Source organism: Dermacentor albipictus, chromosome 1, assembly GCF_038994185.2.
Source record: "Dermacentor albipictus isolate Rhodes 1998 colony chromosome 1, USDA_Dalb.pri_finalv2, whole genome shotgun sequence".
NCBI classification, from domain to species: Eukaryota; Metazoa; Arthropoda; class Arachnida; order Ixodida; family Ixodidae; genus Dermacentor; species Dermacentor albipictus.
Genome location: NC_091821.1, coordinates 61,775,578 through 61,800,046, shown reverse-complemented (window position 1 = coordinate 61,800,046; position 24,469 = coordinate 61,775,578). Strand labels below are relative to the sequence as shown.

Below are 24,469 nucleotides of genomic sequence, written 5' to 3'. Positions count from 1 at the left end.
TGATGCCAAGTTCAGCACTACCGCGTCCCTGTGACTGTATCATGGCCAGTGGCGACATGTTCTTTCTGGTCACTTTTGGCGATACTTTAGCGTGACGTAGTACGTGGTGTCGCGTTGTATTCGAAAATTTTTCCTCAACCAATTGGTGCACACTGAAAGTGACGTCCGAGAATATGTCCGTGCGATTGGATAACCTTCGGCAGTCAGCTGTTGACCAAGAAAGCGGATAGAACGCCAGATGCTACATCTGCAAGATAATATCCGAAATTGGTTAGCCTAGAATTTCATTTTGGTCTCTCCCTGCTACGCTAGAAACATAGTGTATGGCCTGTAGTGTGGTGTGCAGGTGACGCGTTCAAATACGGTGGAGCTAATGTGTAGCAGACAAAATTGCGCAGAACAATATATGCCGCTGCATGGCATGGTGCATTTATTGTTGGCAAGTGCTTCATTACTCTTGCAAATTTGTGGGTTTGGTGTGTTCCCATGTAGTTTTTTATCCTGTGTGTTTTTGCAGAATCTATAATGCGCGCGCAGTGACGGAAGGAATAACATAGTAATTAATGGTCCCAGCATGTGAGCATATGTTGTAGCGTTTCATTTTTTTCATGCTCCTAGTCATCTAACGATGGAAAGATGCGGGGTTGTTTGAGGCGGCACAGAGTAGCCTTTACACGGGCTCTGTTCCTAATGTTAGTGTTAGTGGTAGCTGTAATGCCACCTACTAGTAGCAAGTACTAACGTAATGCTACGCGCTCTATAGTTTTGCTGCGCCCATTTCATTGCGCGATACCACAAGTAATGACGTATTGTCCATTTCATTTTTTGGCGAAATCTTAATCGTGAATTTCATGCTGGAGCCCGTTGCTCTCAATCTCCTTTGTTGACGGGTAGGAACTCGCGCGACGCAGGCAGTCACATAATAACCTTGTACACATGCTGCACTACCACGCGTGTTCGGTGTTTACACTGCCCCAGCTCATACTAAGGAAGTCCCCAGGATGTCTGCATCAGAGCGTCAATAACCAGAGAATATCCAAAACTTGCCCAAATTCAGTTTTCTGTCCAAAGCATCATGGCTTGCCGCTACGCATGACGTGTCTTCTGAACAAAACGCAGTTTAAGGTATTTTACTGAAATTAATTAGGCTACAATTAAGCGTCACTAAATGTTGCTTCGAGTATGCATAATTTTATTTTATAGCTGCCATATCGACGTCTGTTATCACCTGTCGCGATAGCTTATGTGGGTGTCGCAGAGCACACTTCATCGCCGAATCCGGATTGAATTTCTCGGTCGCGATTGGCTCCTTTGTACAGTGTTGGAGGGTGCCAATTGCGGTCGAGAAATTAAATCCGGATCGGGCTTGATAGTGATCTAAAGTGGCCGTGTCACACCGGTATTAGAGGCTATCGCGTTGTGCTGCTGAGCTCGAAGTCGCATGTTCGATCCCGGCGGCTGCATTTCAATGGGGCGATATGCAGAAATGTTTCGTTAGTGTACTTGGATTTAGGTGCATGTTGAATTTCAGGATGGTCAAAATGAAAACTGGCGGTGCCCCCACATCAGTGCCACATAATCATGCATGGTTCTGACACGTAAAATCTAATTGTTTAATTTTTCTGTTTTCTCAACCCCATTACCACTAGTAAGCCAATGAGCCCTCCATATGCCAATTAACAGCCCTTTCTTGCAATGCAAAATAAACTGCAGAAATGACAAGTCTGAAGGACTTCAGCCCTTTTGTTAGCATTTGGAGCATGCTGCAGTTGCTTTCCAGGTGAAAGCATTCTGCTGCGGTGCAATACACAAAGCGCAAAACCAGTAGAAGAGCGTAGTCACTACGACGAAAAAAACATTCAAGACCTGAGGTCCATCTTTGTCGATGTCTATAAGAGTGTGGGTGGAGTGAACCGAGTGGGCTAACTCAAATTCGTTCCTTCTAGAGGAACTACTTGAAGCTGAAGGCTTGTTCTGTATATATGCTCAAGCTTCCAGGAAGAAAGGAGAGACTTCTGTCGTCATCAGCCTGGTGTCCACTGCAGGTCAAAGGCTTCTCCTGAAGTCCCTTGATATTTATTTTTTTGAAAGCAGAAAATCTAGGGACTTTAGCCTCCTCCAAGTGATCACTTTCCTTTATCTTGCATCCGCAGGTTGCTACAATTCCCACACACTCCAATATTCTGTTCTTAATGGCATTTTCTTTCCCAGCAACCAATCTGTTTGTGTAATAGACCACCGGTCATCTGCTCTACGCATTATATGAACGGCCCAACTTCACTTCTTTATCTATTCCCTACTGGAATGCAACTAGGACTGACATCTGTACTTGGCTGTAAAAGGGTACAAGTTCCATATAGACCAGAAAGTGGCAGACAAGCTCGTAAAGGCAGAATGGGCCATCAAAATGCAATTTAAACATAGTGGAGTATCTAGTAATGTGGTATCGTTAAAGCATCGGACGTACTCGATTATTTTGGGCACAGTGGCATACATCATATGGCCATTGAAGTGTCCCAAGACAATGTCCCTACTGTACCTGCCAACATACATGTGATGAACCAGTTTAAAAAGTGTCGAGTTCCTCTTCATGCTCATTTTCAATAAAGAGCCTCTCCGTTTATCTCGGTACTAAAGAGAGTAGACCTTTGAATTGCTTTCATTGCGTCCACATGGAGTAATTCAATGTTTCTGGTATACATAAAGGTGTACGAAATTGTCTTCAATGAAAATTAAACCAGATAACCTTTCACTTTTTTCATCTAATTTAGAACATACTGAGAAGTTGAAATTTTGATTTATATGTGCATCAGATATGAAAGGGTTAATCAGTTGGCCACAACTGCACAAATCTATTTAGCTAGCTTTCAGTTTGTATGCTGTTATGCAAAATTATTTTAAATAGGTGCGACACAGTGGCACTGTGATGCAGTTCTGTTAGCGGGCCTACTCGCAATCTCTCATTCAAAATTAATCCTAAAGGCTGAGGCTGTGCCCATGCGGACGTTTTAGTGTTGACATACTCGGGTATGCATTCAGCATGCCCATAGGATGAGCATATTTTTTGGTGTCCTGTGGGTCCAGTGGCAACACTAGCCACGTTTGATCACTTCCCGTTTTGTATAAGATGCGCAACAGGAAGTGATCAAATGGCTTCTAGCGTCCACGTGAGGTATCTCTGTCAATAACAGCCAGAATGCTAGAATCGCACAGCTGGCGCACCAAGAGTGTGGGTACATTGTTCAGAGAGTTCATTGTCCCTCTATTTCATTTCCTGCATAAATTAAAGATCACTTGTCAAATGTTCCTTTTTTTTTTTTTTTAGGAGGGATGAGTACTCTCCAAGTGCAGCACACACTAGTTCTATCTTTTGAGTCTTGGCACACTGTATACGGCCGAGCGAGTAAAGCATATATGAAAGTGCTTGAGCATTTTTAAATCACTGGGGTTTGTTCGCTCTGTTAGTGCCACACAACCAGGAAGCAAATGCAAGTTTCACACTAAGAAGATAGACGTAAGTGTCTATACCGACTCTTTTAGCACAGATAACTGTGAACACTGTCAACAAAACACATTAAATCAAATATAGTTCAAATAAGTAGTGAACAGCAACACACACCATTTATTTTTCAAGCTGTTTCCCACCCCTTTGAAGAAGCACTGGGCCCTGCTCTCACACCAGATTTGCTTGAAGCACAATCTGAATTTTCCACATGGTCTCTAGGCAGCAGCCCGAGTTCCCGAGCTTTTGCTCGTGACCTCCAGACTTTGAGTGTGAAATCATCACTTGCAGTCACAAGCATCTCTGGCTCCTTGGGATTAAAAGCCACAGCGTTCACAACGTCATCATGGGGAAGCTTGGCCAAGCAGACAGCATAGTGCCGGTCCCACAAGTAGCCCTTCCGGTCTTCAGCACCACTAGCCACATACTTTTCACTCACATCAAGAAAGATGAAAAAGCACTCATCGTTAGGCGTGTATGCACGATGGGAACGCAACAGATTGCCAACTTCTTCCATGGTGGTCAGGTCTATGACATGGATGTCGATCTCTTGTGCAATAGGCGGTGGTGATAGTGGCTGCTCAATAACATAGTTCTTAGGCCAAGGCCTGCTATTTATATACAGAAATCGATGGTCAGGTGACAGCCCCATGCCAATAATGTGACCATGCAGATCCACAAGATGATCAACGGCGTCGAAAGACTGCTCGACTGGATCAGGTGGCTCGCGTCTTGCTTCCTGCTGCCTGGCAATACGTTGGAGCAACGAAGGGGGCTCTTTTTCTGGCTCAGCAAACCGGAAAGGTTTGATGCGCTTGAAACCCACTTGATGTGGTGCATAGGTCAAAGACCCGGTGGTGAAAATGAGCAGTTTTTCACGTGGGTCCAGGGGATCATCGGCATCAGCACTGTCCTCATCTGTGTCATCATCATCATCTTGTGATGTCCATGGGTCAGATACAGGATTACCGGGGACGTGTGGTGGCTCGCAATTGGCAACAAGAATAGTGCGCACTGAGCTGGCATTTGTATTGAAAAATCTGAACAGCTTTTTTACGATGGGCTTCTTTTCAGATTCACTCTCCTGCCAGGCCTTATTCAGCCAAACATCTGAGCAGGATAACATGTGCCCAAGGAAGTGCAACTTCCCTGAGAGGAGGTAGTGGTCAGTATACCACGTCCCAAAGATATCGTAGGGCTTGTTGAAAACTCTGCACTGCAGGATAAATTCTTCCTTCAGGTTGAAGACGGCGATCTCCCCAGAAGCTGTGTGCGTTCCAAAGTGCACGCCAGACACAAGTAGCAGCGTGTCAGACTCGTTGAACTGCGAGAACTGCGTGTAGTTCCAGCTCAGGTCACGCATATTCCTCGAGTAAATCACTGTCGCCGGGTATGAAGCACTCCAGAGTTTCACGTGGCCGTCTTTGGAGCAACTGGCGAAACAGGTGCCGTCGTGCGAGAAGCTCACGTGCAGGACCTGATGGCTGTGCTCAAGCAGTACTTCGGCTTCGACAACGGGCGCTTCGTAGTACAAGCGGCGATACTCGGACTTCCAGCGGGCGCCCTCCAGAACAGGAATGTTCCGGTCAACTTTCCAGTCCTGTTGGAACTTGCTCCGCCACAGCAACTCATCATCGGCTGCCAGTGACCAAGATGCGCACACGCAGCCGCAACGGCATATGTCTTTCGCCGAAAGATGTGACAAGACGCGCAGGAGCAACGAGTAAGGCAGTGATTCCCACATGTCCAACGTTCAGCAGGAAATTCACGGTGCTCCTTTTAGCGCCTGCTTACCCTGCGCAACATAGAAAAGAAACATGAGCGAATGCAGAGCAGTCGATTGTGCACTTTAGCGAACTGTAAACAAGAACATACACGAACATAGCAGAGTGTACAACACAGGCTGAAATAGCTCGTTAATGCCAAAACAGACCACAACATTACGTTTCGCATAGTATACGCAACGAGAAGTGATCAAACGTGGTTTCTAGCATCCGCGCGAGGTATCTCTGTCAATTACAGCTAGAGCGCTTCTAACCGCAGACCCCTCCTCATCACGCAGTTGGCTTACAAAACATGCCGTCCATCGAGGTGAAGGTCGTCACTTGCGAGTGTAGGCGCTAGCTCTCAATCTTGCTGCAGTTCTCACATCTCTATTATTCAGTCACTGGTGGCACTTAAACATGCTTAAACACATATGCTGTAAACACCCTGCGCCAGGACAAAGCCACAACTACACAATCCACTTTCGTATCCCATGCCTCAACGCTACAGCGTTCGCAGCCATGGAGGAAAACATGGAGGAAAACGATGCACCATCGGAGATTTGCGAGCACATTATATAGAGTTTGTACGAAACTCTATGATTATATATATATATATATATATATATATATATATATATATATATATATATATATATATATATATATATACAATGTGTGTGTGTGTGTGTGTTTGTGTGTTTTAATTAAATAGTGCATTTTAGCGCGCACGTTCGCGAGTGCCGCGCGAGATGGCGTCGTCTTCGTAACGGTTATTTTTGGGCAACCTTAGTTTCAAAATTACTGTCAGGTTTTTCAACATCATACGCACAATTATGTTGCAGATTTTGTAGTTTTTCTCGTTACTTAATCAATGGAAGGTCGATCGCTTCACTGCTTGTATAACGCGTATTCGTGTTACAACAACAGAGTGGCGGCGGGGGCAGTGTCGTTCGCTCTTTATTCTATGGTTAAACTTCGTGAGAGCCAAGAGCACGTGCGTAAACATGTGCGTAAATGCTTACTTTCGGGTGGTGTTTTGGAGCTTTTGTGCACTGTGCTTGCAGTTACATTATAAATTTTATCAGAAGCCTTGCTACCTCAAAGAGATGAGATAGCTTGCTACATTTTTTTTTTTTTATATCATGTGCGAGTGGTGAGAGAAAATAAAAGTCGCCGAAACCATAGTTGAAATTTCTTTCTCTATGCCGAAACTGTCTCTCCAAATCAGCTTTACTTTGTGTGGAGGTTGTACGAATAACGAATCGCTGTAAGGAAGTGAATTGGAAACAAAACCGGTTGGAGCATGATTGACCCGATTTTTGTTCTCTGTTATTTATCATTGCAGCATGGCATTGCGGTACCAACTGCAACTTATGGGCAGGCTTCGCAGCGTTTTGCCAGCATGCGGTGCCCTTGCGACAATGCTGAATCAACCAGTACACCACCAGCCCGTGCTGCATAATGCACAAAGGCAACCGCTTATTATCAGCTACTGCTGTTATGCGAAAGGAGCAAATCGACCCAAGCACTCTGGTACATTGAACTCTGCTTGCTTGTCCGCATGCATAGCGTATCACATGTAGTGTTCATGCTACACTCAAAATACTAAAAAAGAAACTCCTTGAATTTTGAGAAACGTGCAGTCAGCCGTGATGCTCGGTGCCTTACATGCAAATCCTGACATGTACCATGATTATAACACATGCAAACAGGTCTGATGGGTTTGATGTAATTAACATTTCTTGGAAGCAAATCTAGAAATTTCTTATAAGCCATGTTTGTGGCTGTGATTGCGGGGGACCTACTTTAAAAGCCCCTGTAAGCGTAGAAAAAAAAAAAGAACATTTTTTTATAAGTTGATACTTGCACGGATGTTAACGTGTTACCTCGGTGGCTTTTCTCAGCCGACCCCACAAGGTTTAGTTCATGTGAGCCACAGTTCTGAACTTGAGGATATGAATAAGTCCAGTGGCTTACTTGATTATTCTCGCTCTACTTTTGGCCCTCATAGTTGTGTCATAGCCACATGCCTTCCTTTTCCCCGTCCCTATAGTATGCCGAGTAGCTGGCTAAGTTTTGGCAGATTCGGGCTTTCTGCTGTTCCCTACAAATAAACAATATCTCGATAAACTTTAGGACGTAATTTTAACCCATAAGTGATCACAATAGTCGTATGGTTGATTACTCAAATTTTGTGTGCATGATGCTTTCCCATGAAGAATGCATTAGACATGTTTAGCCCTCTTGATGGGAAAGTAGCCGGGCCGGCACACATTGTTGGAGAAATAAGATGCTCTCACAATTGACAAGTATTGTTTTGGTATAAAATTTTACCTTAAGGGTACAACACTTTTATAGTGTACATTCATGGAAGCTTCCAAGGAAGCCGTAGATAGTGTTCTTGTCATGCATCATTGTGGAAATCGACAATTCGTGTTCTATATGTATTCTTTCATAGAGCATCATTTCTTGTGAGCATTTTTTAAATTTATTTATATTTTTATTATTATTTTTGCACTGTAAATTGAATACAGATTTAGGGGTTTAGGATAAGAATTAGCTTTTTTTCCCCATACCTATTGAAGCACAGACTGGCATTCCATTTAATATGAATAAGTGAGGCTAATAAGCACACATAAAAACTTTAATATGAACAGTTTTGCTCCTATAAGTTGAAATTGTCAGATATTAAATTTAAAAGATGAGCTGAGGATGGCGAAAAAATTAAGTGTACCACAGATAAAACAAATTTTGATATATAGGACTTAATGTTGACTTGTACAACACTTAGAAAAATCATATTTAAGTGTGCATATAAGGCCGTTGCAGATTAAAACTTCTTGTAGGGCCGTTAGTAGAAATGGCTGTAAATTGTACATGTTCTTTGAATACATACACAGCTTCAAGTTGTGTACTTAGCATCACTAATGAATATACGGTGATGCTTTAATGAAGTGAAGCAAGAAAGAGACAAAACTTATTTAAAGAAAGGCAGAGAGGTCGGTATGAAATTTCCAGGGCACTACAGCATAATCCATGGTAAGGCCAGTTTGACATTTGTAGATATAATGCCACTCTCCCACGAGCTCTGCAGGAGTGGCGTGAAAACATGTGTAACACAGAAAGGCATGTACACAGCACTCAAAAACATGCAAGAATTATGTTACAAACTTGGAACACCACAATCCCAGAATGAGTTGGGGGGGGGTTTCAATAATGAAACGCCCGCTCGAATTTTTGAAGATAGCTATTTTTGCATAGTTTTTGATGGTTCATGTAGTGGAATAAACAGTATTTTGTTTAAAGCCGAGTCACAGTAATTGCTACAGTATTTCATGGTTTGTGCTTAATAAATTTTAGACTAGGCCAAGCTGCAGAACTCTCCTTCTTGTCAAGAATGAGCAATGCCGAAACTAACAGTAAAAGCAACAGGTGTACTACGCTACATAACTATTCGTACACTACAGATTTCTATAGTCGGTGACAAACGAACAATTACAAACCAGCTCCACCCACAAAAATGCAGCATCTCTGAAAGAGAGCTGAGCCAGCTAGAGACCGCTCACAGCTTAACGCTTTCGTTAATGCCTTGTTCTTGTTTTTGGTGCTTTTATGTTTTCACATTTTATTTCAAGACAAAGTAGTCGCAACCTATACTGAGGTACTTAAAATTGTAAACTGATCACTGGTGTTCTGAATGGATGTATAGCAGCATAGTTTGCTCAGAGAATTCTTGTATGAAACTTCGAAGAAGCACCTCTAGGAACATAAATGAAAGTTATAATTAGCTATTTTTAGTGTAAGCATTGAGAGTAAAAGAAATCTGAAATATACAGAATATGCACCTGGTTCCTAGTTGCCAACTTTTGTAAGTCAGATCACGCAATACAGTTATGAAGATTTGTTGGCATCATTACTAGCCATAGTGATGCCCAAGCTATGCGGGAAAGCAGTAGCTCTGCATATGTCACAATGGGTAGGTTCCTATTATGCAGGGAGCATTGGTTTTTACTCCTTGCAGCAGGCAGTTGGTTTGTTCTTTACTGCATTATTTAGGCTCGTGAAGCAATGGTTGTTAGGTCATGGAGCATGCAGAAGCTTCCTCATAAGTGATTATTTATTCAATCAGTTTTTCTTTGCAAGCGAGGTGGTCTAGTGTGCATTCACCTAGCACTGGAGCCTCCACATGCTTTGTTCACTTCCTGTACAGTGCTGTACAGTAATGTGGAGTGTTGCACATTACTGTGAAGCAGTGAATAAGGCACATGCACAGATGGTGTTCAAAATGTAATAGATTAGACAACTAGTAATGCTTTGGTCTAAGGTCAGTCCGAAATTGATTGCAAACTCTTGTGTAAATGAAAACCCCCATGACGAGAAGGATTGCTTGTAATTGTACGTACACTGTTGAAGTGCTGATGGATAAAAGCAACTCACTGTGGGGAAAATAAAGCCGCACTTGATATTAGTCGAAAACAATTATCAAAATAACACGCACTCATGAGCGTGCACCATTGTTTGAGACATCGTTAAAACAGCCTATACGTGGGATTAGAATATCAACAACCCGAGACAAGTTTCTGTGTCCTCACTGCTGCTCTCATTTAAAAATTACGTTGCTGAGTCGACCAAAGCACAAACTTTGCATCTGATACCCTCAGTCGAAGTTTTATTTTTACAGACTTCCCAATCTGCCAAAAATGGTCAAATCTGCCAAATAGTTAAAGTTTGGTCGTGATTTCAGACTCTGCATGATGTTGCTGGTAGAAGAATTCCAAAGGAAAATGTTTAACAATGCGTAGAAAAACTGTCGATCAAATTGATTGATTTCTGTAGGTGTAGTAATGAAAGAGTTAATGAATTTGCTCTGCTAATGTAAATGCTGGGCTAAGTGGGAAATAAAAACTTGTTGGTTCCAGCTCAAATATTATATTTGGTTGAGCCGTGATATCAGGATCAACCATAAAATTTGCCCTAGACATTTAGGTTTCTTTTTTGGTATTATGTTTTGGTTAATGTTTTTTTTTGGTATTATGAAACCAAGACTTAATGTACTATATTTGAGGGGGGTTGGCCCTCAAGGCTGGGTGGGGCAGTGCCCCCCCTCCTCCTGCAATGTAACTTATGGAGCTTCCCCCCTCCCTCCAGTTCTGAAGCCCTTGGCTGTAATTGATGAATTGCAACTTCCAAAATAGGCCTGGCTGCATTCTGTGTTAGTGTATATTTCTTATGGTGCAGCCCTGATGTACTTTTGCAAGGGTTTACTGCCTGTGTGCTTCAAATTTGCTTTTCAGCCATTCAGGCTTCAATGCTCATAGTTCCAAAGTTAATAAAAATGTATTTGATATTCCTGAATATTATAATATTGATTTGTTATTTCAAAAAGTTGAACTTGTCTTAGTTGCTCAAGCAAGGCTCTGTAGAGCAGTAAAGGCAAAACCTGATAGCAGCTGCTGCGCTCAAGGTACATTTACTGCATGCCTGTGTGGCTGACCTTGCATACTGGCATTGTCTCTCACATTAGGCAGCACAGTGGAATATTTATTAGTTCCCTAGCAAAGCGTTTCAGCGCCCTAGATAAAGCTGATGGGCTCAGCAGATCTACAGATTGCTTGAAGTAGCCAGTTAAAACGCAGGTTCACTTAAAATGCTCTGGCATTTGTTTTTCTTGCTCAGGACGGTTTTTGCACACTTGAATTAAGTTCTTTGTCCACAATAACAAATTATGTGCCTTCTAGGATTGCTGAAAAAAAAAAGTTGGCCCATGCTAAATATTGTAATGTTTGACGTGTCACTTCTGCAATTGGAGTCCAGTGTACCAATTTAGGATAAAGAAAATAATTTCATGCCATTGAACTTTCTTTGCTTTTTTTATTACTAGTGTGTCTTTGGTCAACCTGTGATGTGGGTTAGATTGGTTACAGTGTGACTTCAGTTCCTCTTACTATCATTATTTTTGTAGTTGTAATCATATTGTTGTCTGACAAGTTGTGTGGTGGGCAGAGTTAATTTTGTACATGAATGTTCAGCACATAACAAAATAGTGTTCCTTTTGTCTTGCTTTGTGGCTTGAAGCTTACATTGCATTGGCAATTATGAATTTATTTAGGTCTTGTCTTGCTAGTTGGTAGTGGAGGGGAGGCTGTCAAGAATCCATCATTTGTGAAGCACTGCATAATAACGGAAGACACAGAACACATGTTCTGTATATTCGCTTCTGTGTTGTTTTATGTTTTTGTGGCATTTCGTAAGTTGCGACTTACATACTTGCATCCTCACTTATATATTAAACAATTCTGGCAAAGCCCATCTCACAATGACTGTTGACATTAATGCAATTAGCATTCAAGCATTGTAGCAGCAGACTGTATTGCTGAAGACACCTTTAATTACCATCTGTAGTGGTTATTGAGATTTGCATTGCTTTGTTTTTGTTACTAATTGTACGGATCCCATGCTTAAGTAGAAATAAATGTTAAGCGAAGCTTCCTTTGATGTTTCTGCAAATGTTAAATGCACATGGTGTGTAAAACAAAATGCTAATGACGAAAATGTTTGTACAAAACTACACAACTGGAATGTACTTTTACGCACTTTTGTGTAGCCGACTTTTTTAATCTTCTGTTGCTGACTTCACTTCTCTGTAGCTCAAAGCTACTTGCTCAGTGCACGCTCAAGCAGGACAAGAGTCGAGAAGGACAAACCTCGCTCAAAGCACACTCAAGTCCCAGTTTGTTTAGTTCAGTTCTGTTTCCACACTTGGCCACTTCTGTTGCGGACTTTTTCACGTCTTGCGTGTAGCCCTGCTTATCTTTCAGGTGCACACCCATTCGCTGGCTTTGGCCAAAAAAGGGCGTACACCCAGTGGCTCAAGTTTTCTATTGGGATACATATTCAGTGGCACATACGCAGTTCCACTGAATGATCTTGTCCTGCTTGTCTGGGTGCACCTCCTTTCCGGGGTGTTGGCCAAGTATGGGCGCATGCAGTGGCCCAAGTTGTCATGCAGTAGTGGTTAAATAGCGGCTAACCAAGGTGGGGTTAGTACTCTCGGCATGCTAATCACATTGAGAAATGAAATTGTGCTGTTTAACATCCCAAAACAAGATAAGGACTGTGGAAGGTGCTGTAATAGATTATCTTGATTAATTTTGACCACCTCAGGTTTCAATCATTGTCACAATAACAGTAGTCCTGAATAAATTGAATAGATTTATTCAGGACTACTGGACTATTCGGGAGTAGAAAAATAACAGTATTTTTCTACATAGAGGTATTGAAGCTATACAAAAAGACATACTGAAACACTCTGATCACCTAATCGTGCTAGCCCACTTCAGCATTTCTAGTGGCCTGGCACACGAGCAGTACACTCGTGGCGTGTTTACACATTTTCCCTTCATCAGAATGTAGTAGCAGCAGCTGGGAATAGAACCCATGACATTGTGTTCAGCAGCAGAATGCTGTAGCCACTGTGATGAGTTCAATTATATGTTGCCCCAATGCACTAGAACATGTGGGAATTTTAGCTTATTTTATCTTTTCTTCTTTGAGCATTATTTTTATTTCACAGTTTTAACTCGACAAAGCCATATTGGCTTGTGATTATTCATTTCAAGTCTAACAGCCTTGTTGAAATTACTGTGTGCAATGTTGAAAGATACTTAGCCACATGCTGGTATGTTTAGGAAGCACTTGACAGCTCATTCTATGTTTTCAGCATTGAAAAGATGTGTACAACATGTGCCAACATGATGGATTCTTGTCCTATAAGTTTCTGACCATCATGTATTGTGTTGAAAGAGAGAATAAGCTACACAGGTGCACTTTTAACATGTGAATCACAGTGAAGTAATTTTCACCAAGTATAGCACTAATAGCATTATAAAGAACCTGCTGTACAAAGCACAACTTTTCTAATCGCTGTTAAATTGTGATTCCTCTAATGGACCAAATTATAACTGCAGTAATTAGGTGAAGACTCGTGCATAAAAGAAAATAACCTGCCTTTTTGAACAAATAAAAAGTGATCTAGTTAGATTGAAAAACCACACTTTTCTACGAGCTAAGCTGTAGATTATGTTTTATGTTTGCTTTGTTTTCAGCAAAGGAAACCAAGCCTAAAATTACACTTAACGATGATGAACTTGCGGAAGTGGTCCGTATTCAGAATTTTCGATCAGAAATGCAAAAAGTGGTGCATCGATTGGAGGAAAGCTTCATCAAACATCTTAGTTTGAACTCTGCTGCAGGTAAGCTGTTTGCATGTTCTTTGTTTTGGTCATGGTAGTACTGTAATTGGCTTTATAAAATGAAATACGGCTAAAATGCCATTTTCCCACTTCTGCCTTAGCCCAGTCTTTGGTGCTTTTTTTGGCAGCTGTCCAAGCTTCACTGGGCAGCTAAGGTGCCTCTGGCTGGGACCTCTCGATGATATTGAATTATATGACACGAGAGTTACCTAATATCTCTCGCACTAGCGGCAAGCTCCGCCGTTATTCCTGAAGGTATCTGCATGATACCTAAGCAGTGAAAAGGGGGCAAGCTAGATGTCGGATGCTACTTTTTTTCTTTGTAGTCGAATTTATGACTTTCATATGTTCTAGGTTGAATATGCTAAGTTTCCGTAACTGTCTTCGATTATTAAAAATGAAGGATTCCATATCAAATATATTTTGCCAACCAAGCTTCACAGCTGTTGCGAACATTGGAATTGTTCTAATAAGTGTCATTAGGAATAACTAAAATTGCACAGATTAACCTAAAATTAGTTCGTTCAATGGACGTATTGTAATGCAGAATTGAAGTCAACCAGTACTTGAAGCATAACATTTTGCTGGAAACTTTAGTCTTAAGACCAATTTTTACAAGTACGGAGTTGATTTGAGGCTCCATTTGGAATGAAATTGTGCCTTCAGCTTGGTTACATATTTCATTCTCTAGTGGATGTTTGTTTGCTTTGTTTTCTTAGTGTCTGATATCTATAGCTAGTGTTATATCTGCATAAGTGTGTTTTTATTCAGTTTATTTCAGTGTAACTTCTAGAAGCCATATGCTGTATGCAGTGTTGTGTTTGCCGTGTCGTGACGCTGTATGTGTGTTGTACTTCTGCAGTTGACTAGCTGTCTCTTCTTACCAATGTGCAGGAAGCATTGACACAATACCAGTGCATGTTGATGGACAGGAGTATAGCCTGGCAGAGGTGGCCCAAATAGCCAAAAAGAATCCCCAGCTTATTGTGCTTCATATGGCGAGTTTCCCTGATGTAAGTTCTTTGTACAAGGTTCCTTAAAGTGATGTTTGTGTCTAGGACTGGCTTTTGGTTCTGAGTTTTTCTATATGAGACAGTGCTTCTAATTCCTGTGTTTATTTTCCAATAATAATATAACCACAGTGAATAAATGGACAACTGAATGTGATCAGCTGATACATTTCACTAGGCTATTGGCAGGTCATGGCACTCAAGCCATGTCGGTGTTTATTTGAACGTGTATCAGAAGAAATGCTTAGTTGTTAGCCCAACACTGTGCCATGTAATCTTCTTGTCTTCTTGGCCAGTATAATGCAAAGATTCCTTGGCTTGATTCTATTCCTTTCTTTTGATTCACTGTTCATGATCAGCCAATCACGTGATAACACTGACTGAGCGCTGCTCGGACCTTTGATGAAGCGCAAAAAGTAATAGCATTGGAATAGAATCATTACATTATCCTGTTCTTTGTTCCTAGCGCTACTTGAGTATATTGTGGTCAATTGTTAGTATGCTCACTGGCTGAGTTCATCAGTTAATCATGCACACAACTTTGTTTCTTCAGATTGTAAGCATGCCTCGTAAGATTTGCATATAATCAACCACTTTAACTATTGAACATTTTTGTGGGAACCAGGCATATAGATGTGTTCATGCTTTGGTAATATGGAAACATGCAGTTTGAGATACAGACAGGTGAAAAATTTGCAAAGCCCATAGTGGCCTATGCATTCTTATCATTAATATAGAGAGCATTGGCATGAAAAAGACCTTCACAGCCCTGAGCCGTCATTTTTCTGCTACTTGAGCTCACATATGATGCCTGTAATATCACTGATCATTGCAGCAAGTAATATCTAACTGTGAGTTGTGTGAGTGCAATATCGTGTGTTGCGAAAATGAATTGCAAACATTGGCTCGAACCTTGAATTCTTGAAAAACTAGCATTTTAGAAAACAGTGCCATCAACATGTAGAGCTACACTGAAAAAAGCACTTGAGTTCCCAAATCAGGGATCTAACCAAGGTTATTTTCTCACTCCTACCAAGGAGAGAGAGGTGGTGCATCAGATTTACACTCTGTTATGCATCCAAAATGGATGCTCCAGTGTTAATCAAGTGGTCTTTGAATTACATTTGGTATGTGCAAAGGCATGCCAGGTCTAACACTGAAGCAGAAATGCAGTCGTTCCAATTAGATAGCAGCACACTTCCTCAAAGTTAAAAAAGAAGAGCTTGAGAGTTGAAAAATATTTTGTTGGACACACCGTCTGTAAGTTTGTCAAAAGAAGTATTATGTTCTACAAGTATTGGGTGCTCAGTTGTTATTTTTATTGATAAAAGTGATTTTAAACAATTGGGCTGTTTTGGCAGAAGGGCAATGAATTGAAAGGGACGGCAAGTTTTACCGTTGCTCTGAAGCTCCTCAGATGGTGTTTTAATAATCTGTGGAGCTGACACGTGGACACGATGCAGCAAGCAAGGCAACTGCTGTTGCGGAGTAGACGCAGTGCCCTGGCACTTACTAGGCGTCTCACAACACTGGCATGGTTAGCAGCACTGCCACCGGCACTGCAGATGTCACACCTCGATGGTGGAGGGGGTGAGACCAAAAAAATAACTCAGAATTTTGCGCAAACAACTGTATGAACCACGACTGGGTCATGACCATGCTGTAACATGAGTGGAAGGCAAAAACGCTGCCCATGCTTGCTGCAGAGCGGATTAAGTGGTGCCTGAAGGTGTGTCTAGTTGGCTTTCTCGTTTTTGCTGCCAAACAGATTGCATTTGTTCTGCATCTCTGGAGACCTTCCAACCCTCCCCATGTGGGCTGCGCATATGTCATTGACACCGTGACAGCACTACAGTAGTGATGGTGCGAGCGCACCTCAAGTGTGTGTATAATTGACATCATAGTAAAAAGATTCTGGTACAGTGGGCAGTTTAGGCATGCAAGAGAGGAAGCCGAAAAGGCCGCAAGATGACAGCGACTTCCTGGGCAGACCCCTCTGAGCGTGGTGCTACTCTAATGGTAGCATCATCTAGTGTAGTAGGAATGACAAAAGTAGGATAGCATTAAAGATAGTCAAGGTCAGCTTTCTATTTCTGATAACTCTGCTCACTTTCAAAAAGTTCTTGTGAAAGAAACTCCTCATACAGTGCCTTTCTTAACTGATACATTGTGTGACATTGTTATGGGACATTCTGTGGCCCTTCTAATAAGCATTTCATGATTTTATTATAATATCTTTATGGCAGCGATCATTATCATTATATCAGCATCATCATCACCAGCCTATTTATGTCCACTGCATGACGAAGGCCTCACCCTGCAATCTCCAGTTACCCCTGTCCTGTGCCAACCGATTCCAACTAGCGCCCGCAAATTTCCTCATTTCATTGCCTACCCATTTGTATGCACTCATTTCCTTTTCTTTTTTCACTGACAGCTACTTAGCACTCTCGGGTGTGTTGTGTCAGTACAGCTAAGCTTAACTTCTCATGAAACATATATGGATTAATAGTTTGTTCGAGTCTAGGTCTTACTTCTGTTGTAAAATGGTTGCATGATGGTCTCAATTAACATACATAATTTTTGTTTCATGCCACGTCCTTTTTTTTATTCCCATGGCTGTGTGCTTTTTGTGTATAAACAGGCATCCATTTTTGCTATTTATTACACAGCTTCTGATATTTTGATAGGAAAAGAATATACTCTAATTGTTTGTTACTTTGAACAGGCTATCAAGCCAACTATACAGGCCATTCAGACATCTGGGTTGAACATTTCTACTCAGCAGGATGGAACGACCGTGTTCTGCCACCTTCCCAAGTGAGATACTGTGTGCTTAAGCCTATAAGGTTTGGACATGTTGTCTTTACTGTACAATATTCATGACATCCTACTTAATGAAATGGCTTACTGGTTAATTGTGAACATGTCTTACAGCGAGTTGCAATCAGAGTGCATACTGATTTCAGGACAATATTGCTGTAGTTGTAGCAGCTGTGCTTTCATTGAAGATAGGTTTGCATTGTAGGTTTTTGATACCTGTTTGACTGCACAAAAGGCTCTAATATATATCGTGCTTTGCTGTTGACCCCTGTTATTACGGCCACCTTTGGGGGTGACCAAACCAGCACATTTATACCTTGTTAATATTCAGACAGTGAGACAGTGGACAGGCCAAAAATGAGCAAAGCTGATATATAGGTTTAAAGGGACACTAAAGCGAAACAATAAATCAGTTTACTAATGAAGCATTGTTTGAAAACCCTGCAGGCAGTCATTTAAAAAAAAAATGTTTGATTAATAGATGCGAAAATGAAGGTCCAAGTATCAGTATTTGAATTTCGCGCCGAAACCCCTGCTCCAGTACGTCAGCGTGACGTCAGGGATTCCAAAGTATGTTTTCACTTTTGGGCTGCGTTGGCTGAATAAAGGTTCCCAAAACTTGCCATGTTTTATATTTGGTTCCTTTAGAACACAATGTAGTCAATCTGTACCACTCTATATAATTAGTAGGCCCTAGAAGATGCCACCAAAATCCAAGACGTCATAGCCACCAGGTGCTGGAACTTAAGTAGGCGTCGCCACCCGTATTTCGTTCTTGCGCTTTTTCTGGCTTACCGAACGTCTTATCGTTGTAAGAGTGATGTTTTTGGTGTTGTAGAACGGTAATTTACTGATGCAGAAGAAATCATTTTTCAGTTTAGTGTCCCTTTAAATATTTTAGCCTCATTAATATGAACAGCACCAGTATAAACAAAAATTTGACCTTGAATAAGAGGGTGAAAGCTTTTCCAAGTTTTAAAAAATGCTTTGCAGTGTCGTGACACTCAGGTGACACTGTTTATACTAGGTTATGGACAGCACGTATGTCTGCCACCAGCTGATTAGTATCCTTGAAGAAAACTCAACATTAAAAACTTTTTAAACCAAACCATGATAACTTTGTAAACGCCACCCTACAAAAAATTTTGGCTTGAAGCACGTGCACGTACACACACACTCACATGTGCACACACACGCACACTTTTCCTCAGGATTTCAGCCAGGAAGCTGCAAGAGGGCATCTAATAGTGTCTGATAGTGTTCATGCCAATAATGTGATAGACAGGGAGGAAGAAAATAATGCCCCTTAGATTACCAAGGTTTTATTGAATTTTATGCTTTTACATATGGCTATGTGTAAAAGCAAATTGTTTCTTGAACGAAATTTCTTTGTTTGGGTTAGTATGGATGACTTGCTTTAAAACAAACTGATTGGGATCGTAAGTGACCATGTTAGCTAATAGAGAGGCATGTCAGCATATTTAACATCAAGAGCAAAAGTCAGGATGTCCCAAATTCTGGTCTCATCCAGCAAATGCACCTCTTCCCAATGCCACATTACAGGTAAGCGGTGAAGCTTTGGCTGTAGTGTGCAGATATGTGGCCAGAAATTTATCGAGTTTGGAGGAGGCGTAACTAATACCTTGGATTGAATCATGGAGACATTTCATACTGTTGACCACAGGTGCTTATGAAGAATGGAAAGCGCGAAAAAAAAAAAAGAGATTCCTTCCACCTGATTCCTGCATTTTGAAACTATTGAGATGTTGTAGTGCCTGATGGCAATGCTTATGCATATGCCCTTCCCATCTCTTACTATATGCTGGTCTGATCTCCACCTGACAAATGACCGTTAGGTGAAGGGAAGTGCTGTCATGTTTTCTTCCCTCAAGTGTTAGTGGCAAATTATGCAGCATACTCAATTTATGCATTCTTTTATTGCACATTTGCTTTTGTGAAAGCAAGCATTTGCTGCCAGCAGTATGCACAGAAGTATGGAGGTTCACAATGCATCAGTTGTAGCTGCAGGATTAGTACAAAAATAAATAAGATTTCCAGATGTCAATGTGGGTTTAGAAGTCTTGTTGTGTTCACTACATTAAAGAAGGTGCTAGATATTGTACGGTATTACATATAGGTACTTTGGCATTAGAAAAAAAGAAAATACTAGACTTGTGAACACAGCAAGCATGTCACATGTACACTTTAGCATGAGTGTTTTTATCAAGTGTTTGTTAGAAGGGTCTCCCTATCGCCTCATTTAGCTTTGAAAAAACCCGGAATGTGTAAATGGTTATTTGAATACTACTGGTGCACTTCCTATATGATGGGCGGAAGTTACCCTGCTAGTTTTTTGTTGTTGTTTTTTTTTTTCAGCCCTTATGGTGATTTCACAATAGACAGGATCAATGGTTTTTTGCATTTGTACTGCTCGAGAGATTTTCGTCTTGTTTCTGAAAGGAGTGTTACATCACTATGGTAGACAAGCAGATTTACCACTGAGTTCAGAGAAAGTTTTAGCTTTGTTTTTTTTTTTTTATCTAAATACATGTGAAAGAAGAAATCACTGTCTTAGTAACCATTGCACCAAATTTGATGAAATGAAAATGAAATTAGGTTTGTTGCATCTAAAAGAAAAAGTTAGAATCTAGTGACTGATTCTAGTAGTTTTTTATTTAGGTTGTCAACCTTGTAATAAAGACTGTTGAAAATCTCAAATTTTCTGTAAACAAAACTATCAAGTTTACAACTGTAACTTGGCAATGAAAAATGATATCGGAATTTTGTCAATTGCATCTAATAGTATATCTAAAGTGGACAAAATTGATGTATTATACATGGCTCTCAATTAAACCATCAATATGTGAGTAGGACATTTGCAAAACGTATGTAATCAATGTAACACATTCCCGTGAGGTATACAATGATATATAAAATTTTTCGTCTTTGGATGCTCTAATGGATGCAGTTTACAGAACTTCAATATCTGTTCATGGTGCAGAGCTACAAGTTTGTAAACTTCATGCTTCTATAATTTTTAGACTTACCAAATTTTGAAAATTTGTTTTAAGATATTGAAGCCCTTAATCAAAATTTCATCTGCGACAGTCACTAGAATTTAACTTTTAACTTTTTCTCTCACATACAACAAATTTCATTAAAATCGGCCCAATGTTTGTCTCAGCAAAGCATTTCTGCATTCTACATGTATCCGTAGCTTCCTCTTTAAAAAATCTTCAAGAAATTTGAAAGTATCTTGTGTTTAGGGATTTAAGAAGTAATAGTTTTCAAGCCTTTCGTTCAGTCCCCTTATAGTGACCAATTCACAGTATGTGGAAATAAACACTGCATGACATTGTTGTTTTACATTGCAACTTTTTTATTGTGTAATTGTGTAGGAGTCATACTTTAGCTAGCAACTTGTCTAAACAGTGTCGACCTGTTGCAGTGGCTCAGTGGCTATGGTGTTCGGCTGCTGAGCAGAAGGTCGAGGGTTCGATTCCTGACTGCCACAGCTGCATTAGATGGGGGTGGAATGCAAAAATACTTGTGTACATGCTTTGGGTGCATGTTAAAAACTCCAGCTGGTCAAAATAAGCTGGAGCCCTCCACTATGCTGTGTCTTGTAGCACATGTGTTACTTTTAGATGTTAAATGCAATCACCCAATCAGTGAATTAAGCAAAGCACCTTTCGTGTTTTACAGGATCACAAGAGAGCACCGAGAATCACTAGCTAAAAATGCAAAGACCTTATTTAACAAGGCAAAAGAGGATCTGCTCAGCGTAGAGCGAAAGTATATCAAAGAGATCCAGAAAAATAAGCAGAACGTCTCAGAAGATCTCTCATACAATGCCACATTACAGGTAAGTGGTGAAGCTTTGGCAGTAGAGTGCAGATATGTGCCCAGAAATTTATCAAAATTGGGGGAGGCGTGACGAACATCTTCGATTGCATTGTGTAGATATTTTGTACTGTTGATCACAGGTGCTTATGAAGAATGGAAAGCCTGAAAAAGAAGGAAAAAAAGATATCATTCCTTCGACCTGATGCCTGCGTTATGAAACTGCAGCATGCAATACTACGTTTGACTACTATACTGCACATTTAAGTTTCAGGCTGTGTGAAAATCCGCAAGGAAATTTACCGTTTTGTTGAATCCTCTTGCAAAAAATTTCTTTTGTTGGCCAGGTGTGCGTGATTATTGCTGCAGCATCAAAGTAATTATTGCAATATAAAATTAGGGGATGGACATGCTTCTTAGCCCCCTTTATGAGCTTGCCTACATTGCAAGTTGTCTGTAGTTACTTCTGGAAAGCATTTTGTTGTGGTGGCATGCTTACGAGTGTCCATGAGAACTGCACACTGCATGTTCATGTTCAGCAGCTATAGTTCAAGTTGCAAAATCTTATGGCTCCTGGGTATGCACTAATGAGGAAGGTTATAGCCTGGCGTCATGACGCATGTGGGTGTTCTGTCTGGCAAAACACAGTGACATTACTTGCTCTTGCACAATGCAGTAAAAGACTGACAGCATTACTGCCTTAGTTGCATGCTAGTCAAATGTTCTTAATTATTCTGTCTAGGCATGTCAGATTAAACCTGTAATGTAGTACGAGCTTTGGAAATTCTGTGGTAGGAAGCACGTACTGGGCATGTGCTTAGCTTTCCTGATTTGCTTCATTGTTTCTGTGTGATATAGTATTTATGTATTGTAACTTTTATTGTAAAAATTAATAAGGATGTAAATCATGTGTGCTGCGAATCCCTGGACCATTAAAGTAGATAGAATTGCTTCTGCTTTAAGGTAGTGTGGGCAAACAACTGACTACATGCCTCCTGGCAGTGAAAAGCAATAGCACAGGGCTGTACAACTGCTGGCCATGTTATTTGAAGCTTGACATCTATTTCAGCTACTATTTATAAATAAACATGAGCAGCCTCCCAGAAAGTAGTGTGCCTCACAGCTCTGGCATTCTGCAGCTTATCATGGGGGGAGGCCCAGGTTTGTTTCTTGGCTGATCAGTAAGAAATGGAATGCAAAACAGCCTTCATACTGAGATTTCAGGGATGGTTCTGTGACATTGTACATGCCAGCTTCAAATCAGAGATTTAATTTATTGTAGTGTTAGTCATGGCTGATATGTTATAGGAATCAAACATGAATCAAAGGCAAAATGTGGGCCCAGGCTTCTTGCAGTTTTCTTTGCGTTTAGCGCCTGGCTATCTATTGTTCACTTTTTTATTTAATTTATTCTTGTGCATTTGCACTGAAATTTTCTTTCTGTGAAAATAAGTCATTGCACTCTTGCTTGGCATAGTAGTGCAGGGCTCAGTAGCTTGTCATTATGTGAAGAAACAAAACAAAAAAGAAGAAAATTGCAAAAATATTGAGTTGAGAAGAAAGCACCATAGGACTGCTGCCACACTTTGTTCTTGAGTTTACTAGGAAATGAAAAAAAAAGTGCTGGAACTTTACCTAAAGTACTTTTAACTCAACCATTGAAAAAAAAAAGGGGGGGGGGGAGAAAATGTTTTTTTTTTTTCACAGGTGCATAATATACTGAGAAAATGTTAAGTGGATAAATATAAGGAAATGTATAACTGCACCGTTTGTGAAGGTGCTGCACTTACATTGTCTCAATTGCAATTCATTGCCATTTAATGGGCAAACAATTATTGCCTTTCTAAGTTTTGGGTGAACCTTCTGCAGTTTTGTAACACTCTGGTGCAGTGTCTCATCTTTACTTTTTTTTTCTGGAACAGGTGAAAATGGAAGTAGAAAATACAATCAACAAAGCTGATGCCATGACAAAAGCCAAACAGCAGGACTTGTTGGGAGGAAAATAGTCCCTTAGGTATGTGTGAATGTGCTGGAAAAGGGGGAAATAAATTCATAGTAGTTGTTAAAGTGCACATTGGTGCTTCTTTCTTCGGTTGCTTGGGCAACATTTTTTGTGAAAGCTCCCTCCTAATTTCAGGCTGTTTCCTTTCCCCATTTGCTTAGGAAGAAATGGTGGCACAAGGGAGAAAAAAGGTGGAGAGGTTTGCTTTGCTTACAATAGCATGATATGCAGTGGAAATGACGAAAACCTTTTTTTTTAAATTTATTATGAAGTTCTGCAAGTGAACTTATTATATTGGCATTCTTAAATAACAGCACTGACAAGAGAACTACGGGAAGGCAGCAATACGGGTGTCCTCTTCGCATAGTCCTGTTGTCTACGCAGTTTTTTGAAACTGTCGATGTTCAAACTAGCCAAAATTGGCAGTATTTTTTTCTGTATTGTAATTAACACTTTCATATTGACGATAGATTAGCAATTTATATAAGGAAATTCTGCCAGCGTATCCCATTTGCACCAAATGTATATAAAATTTGGCTGCATTTCCATGGGATACCAGTACCATTAACTGATCATGAGAATAACCAATGCCAGTTGCACAACATTTGCAAATAGGCTGAAATTGGTATTTTGCATCTAGAAAGCCACAATGTAGAAGCTTCTTAGAAATATATGTTTAGTGTAACCACATGCTAATCTTTGAAACTAGTTTCACTTTTATAGAATTATACATCTAAAGCACCCTTGTTTGTACGCACTGTGGTACTGGTATTTAAAGTATGCTATTCACAAAATGAGAGTTTATTAAACACAGAAAACAATTTGCAGTTTTACTTCTGAAACTGTTCTACTCTTAGATAGATCTTTTTTGTGTGTATATGTATGTGGATTTGTACCTATCATTTTGTCAAAGCGAACATTGAGAAGGCAAAACAAATAGTCATGTGCAGCACTGCATTTATCTATGTTTTGCATTTTATTGCCACTCTGCTTTCTTTTTCTTTTTTTCTTGGTAAAATACTTCTGTACCAACATCTGCTAATGCTACATCAGACCTAAGGTGACACAAGACGTACAATGGCAAGGTCTAGCGTATGTTAGAAACTTGTGCTCGCAATATTGATGCCATTATATCTTGTTAGGAAAGTACTGAAAAAAGCCTGTTCATAAAACACCCTTGCACTTAGAGCTCAAATAAGCCAGAGGATGTACACTCTCCATCAATATGAAAGGGAACACTTCATCTGTTCAAACGGTGATTCTTGTAAATG

The 24,469-nt window shown here is 40.5% G+C and overlaps 2 protein-coding genes across 5 annotated transcripts; one reads left to right on the top strand and one right to left on the bottom strand.

Moving 5' to 3' along the window:
* Nucleotides 1-3,595: 3,595 nt before the first annotated feature.
* Fbw5 (F-box and WD repeat domain containing 5) lies at nt 3,596-5,844 on the bottom strand. Of its 2 annotated transcripts, none has more exons than XM_070521456.1 (2): nt 5,574-5,844; nt 3,596-5,297 (listed from the first exon to the last, which is right to left on the bottom strand). In XM_070521456.1, exon 2 carries the CDS (start codon nt 5,244-5,246, stop codon nt 3,630-3,632), a length of 1,617 nt encoding a protein of 538 aa, XP_070377557.1. In that variant the 5' UTR covers nt 5,247-5,297; nt 5,574-5,844; the 3' UTR covers nt 3,596-3,629. The 2 variants fall into 2 exon arrangements, with proteins under 2 accessions (XP_070377557.1, XP_070377559.1); XM_070521458.1 differs by lacking the exon at nt 5,574-5,844 and adding an exon at nt 5,378-5,530.
* Nucleotides 5,845-6,008: 164 nt separating this feature from the next.
* mRRF1 (mitochondrial ribosome recycling factor 1) lies at nt 6,009-23,268 on the top strand. 3 transcript variants are annotated; one of them, XM_070521449.1, is made up of 7 exons: nt 6,009-6,262; nt 6,614-6,801; nt 13,374-13,520; nt 14,415-14,533; nt 17,259-17,350; nt 21,059-21,218; nt 23,119-23,268. In XM_070521449.1, the coding sequence occupies exons 2-7, from the start codon at nt 6,615-6,617 to the stop codon at nt 23,200-23,202; spliced, it is 789 nt and encodes a 262-aa protein (XP_070377550.1). In that variant the 5' UTR covers nt 6,009-6,262; nt 6,614; the 3' UTR covers nt 23,203-23,268. The 3 variants fall into 3 exon arrangements, with proteins under 3 accessions (XP_070377550.1, XP_070377541.1, XP_070377540.1); XM_070521440.1 differs by having other exon boundaries at nt 6,010-6,274; XM_070521439.1 differs by lacking the exon at nt 6,009-6,262 and adding an exon at nt 6,348-6,535.
* Nucleotides 23,269-24,469: the final 1,201 nt, after the last annotated feature.

Bases quoted from the DNA above. Each gene is read 5' to 3' on its own strand.
- mRRF1 (XM_070521439.1), top strand. From the start codon at position 6,471: ATGCCGAAACTGTCTCTCCAAATCAGCTTTACTTTGTGTGGAGGTTGT. The intron at 6,802-13,373 runs GTACATTGAACT...CTTTGTTTTCAG, and splicing joins AAATCGACCCAAGCACTCTG to CAAAGGAAACCAAGCCTAAA. The intron at 13,521-14,414 runs GTAAGCTGTTTG...ACCAATGTGCAG, and splicing joins TAGTTTGAACTCTGCTGCAG to GAAGCATTGACACAATACCA.
- Fbw5 (XM_070521456.1), bottom strand. From the start codon at position 5,246: ATGTGGGAATCACTGCCTTACTCGTTGCTCCTGCGCGTCTTGTCACAT.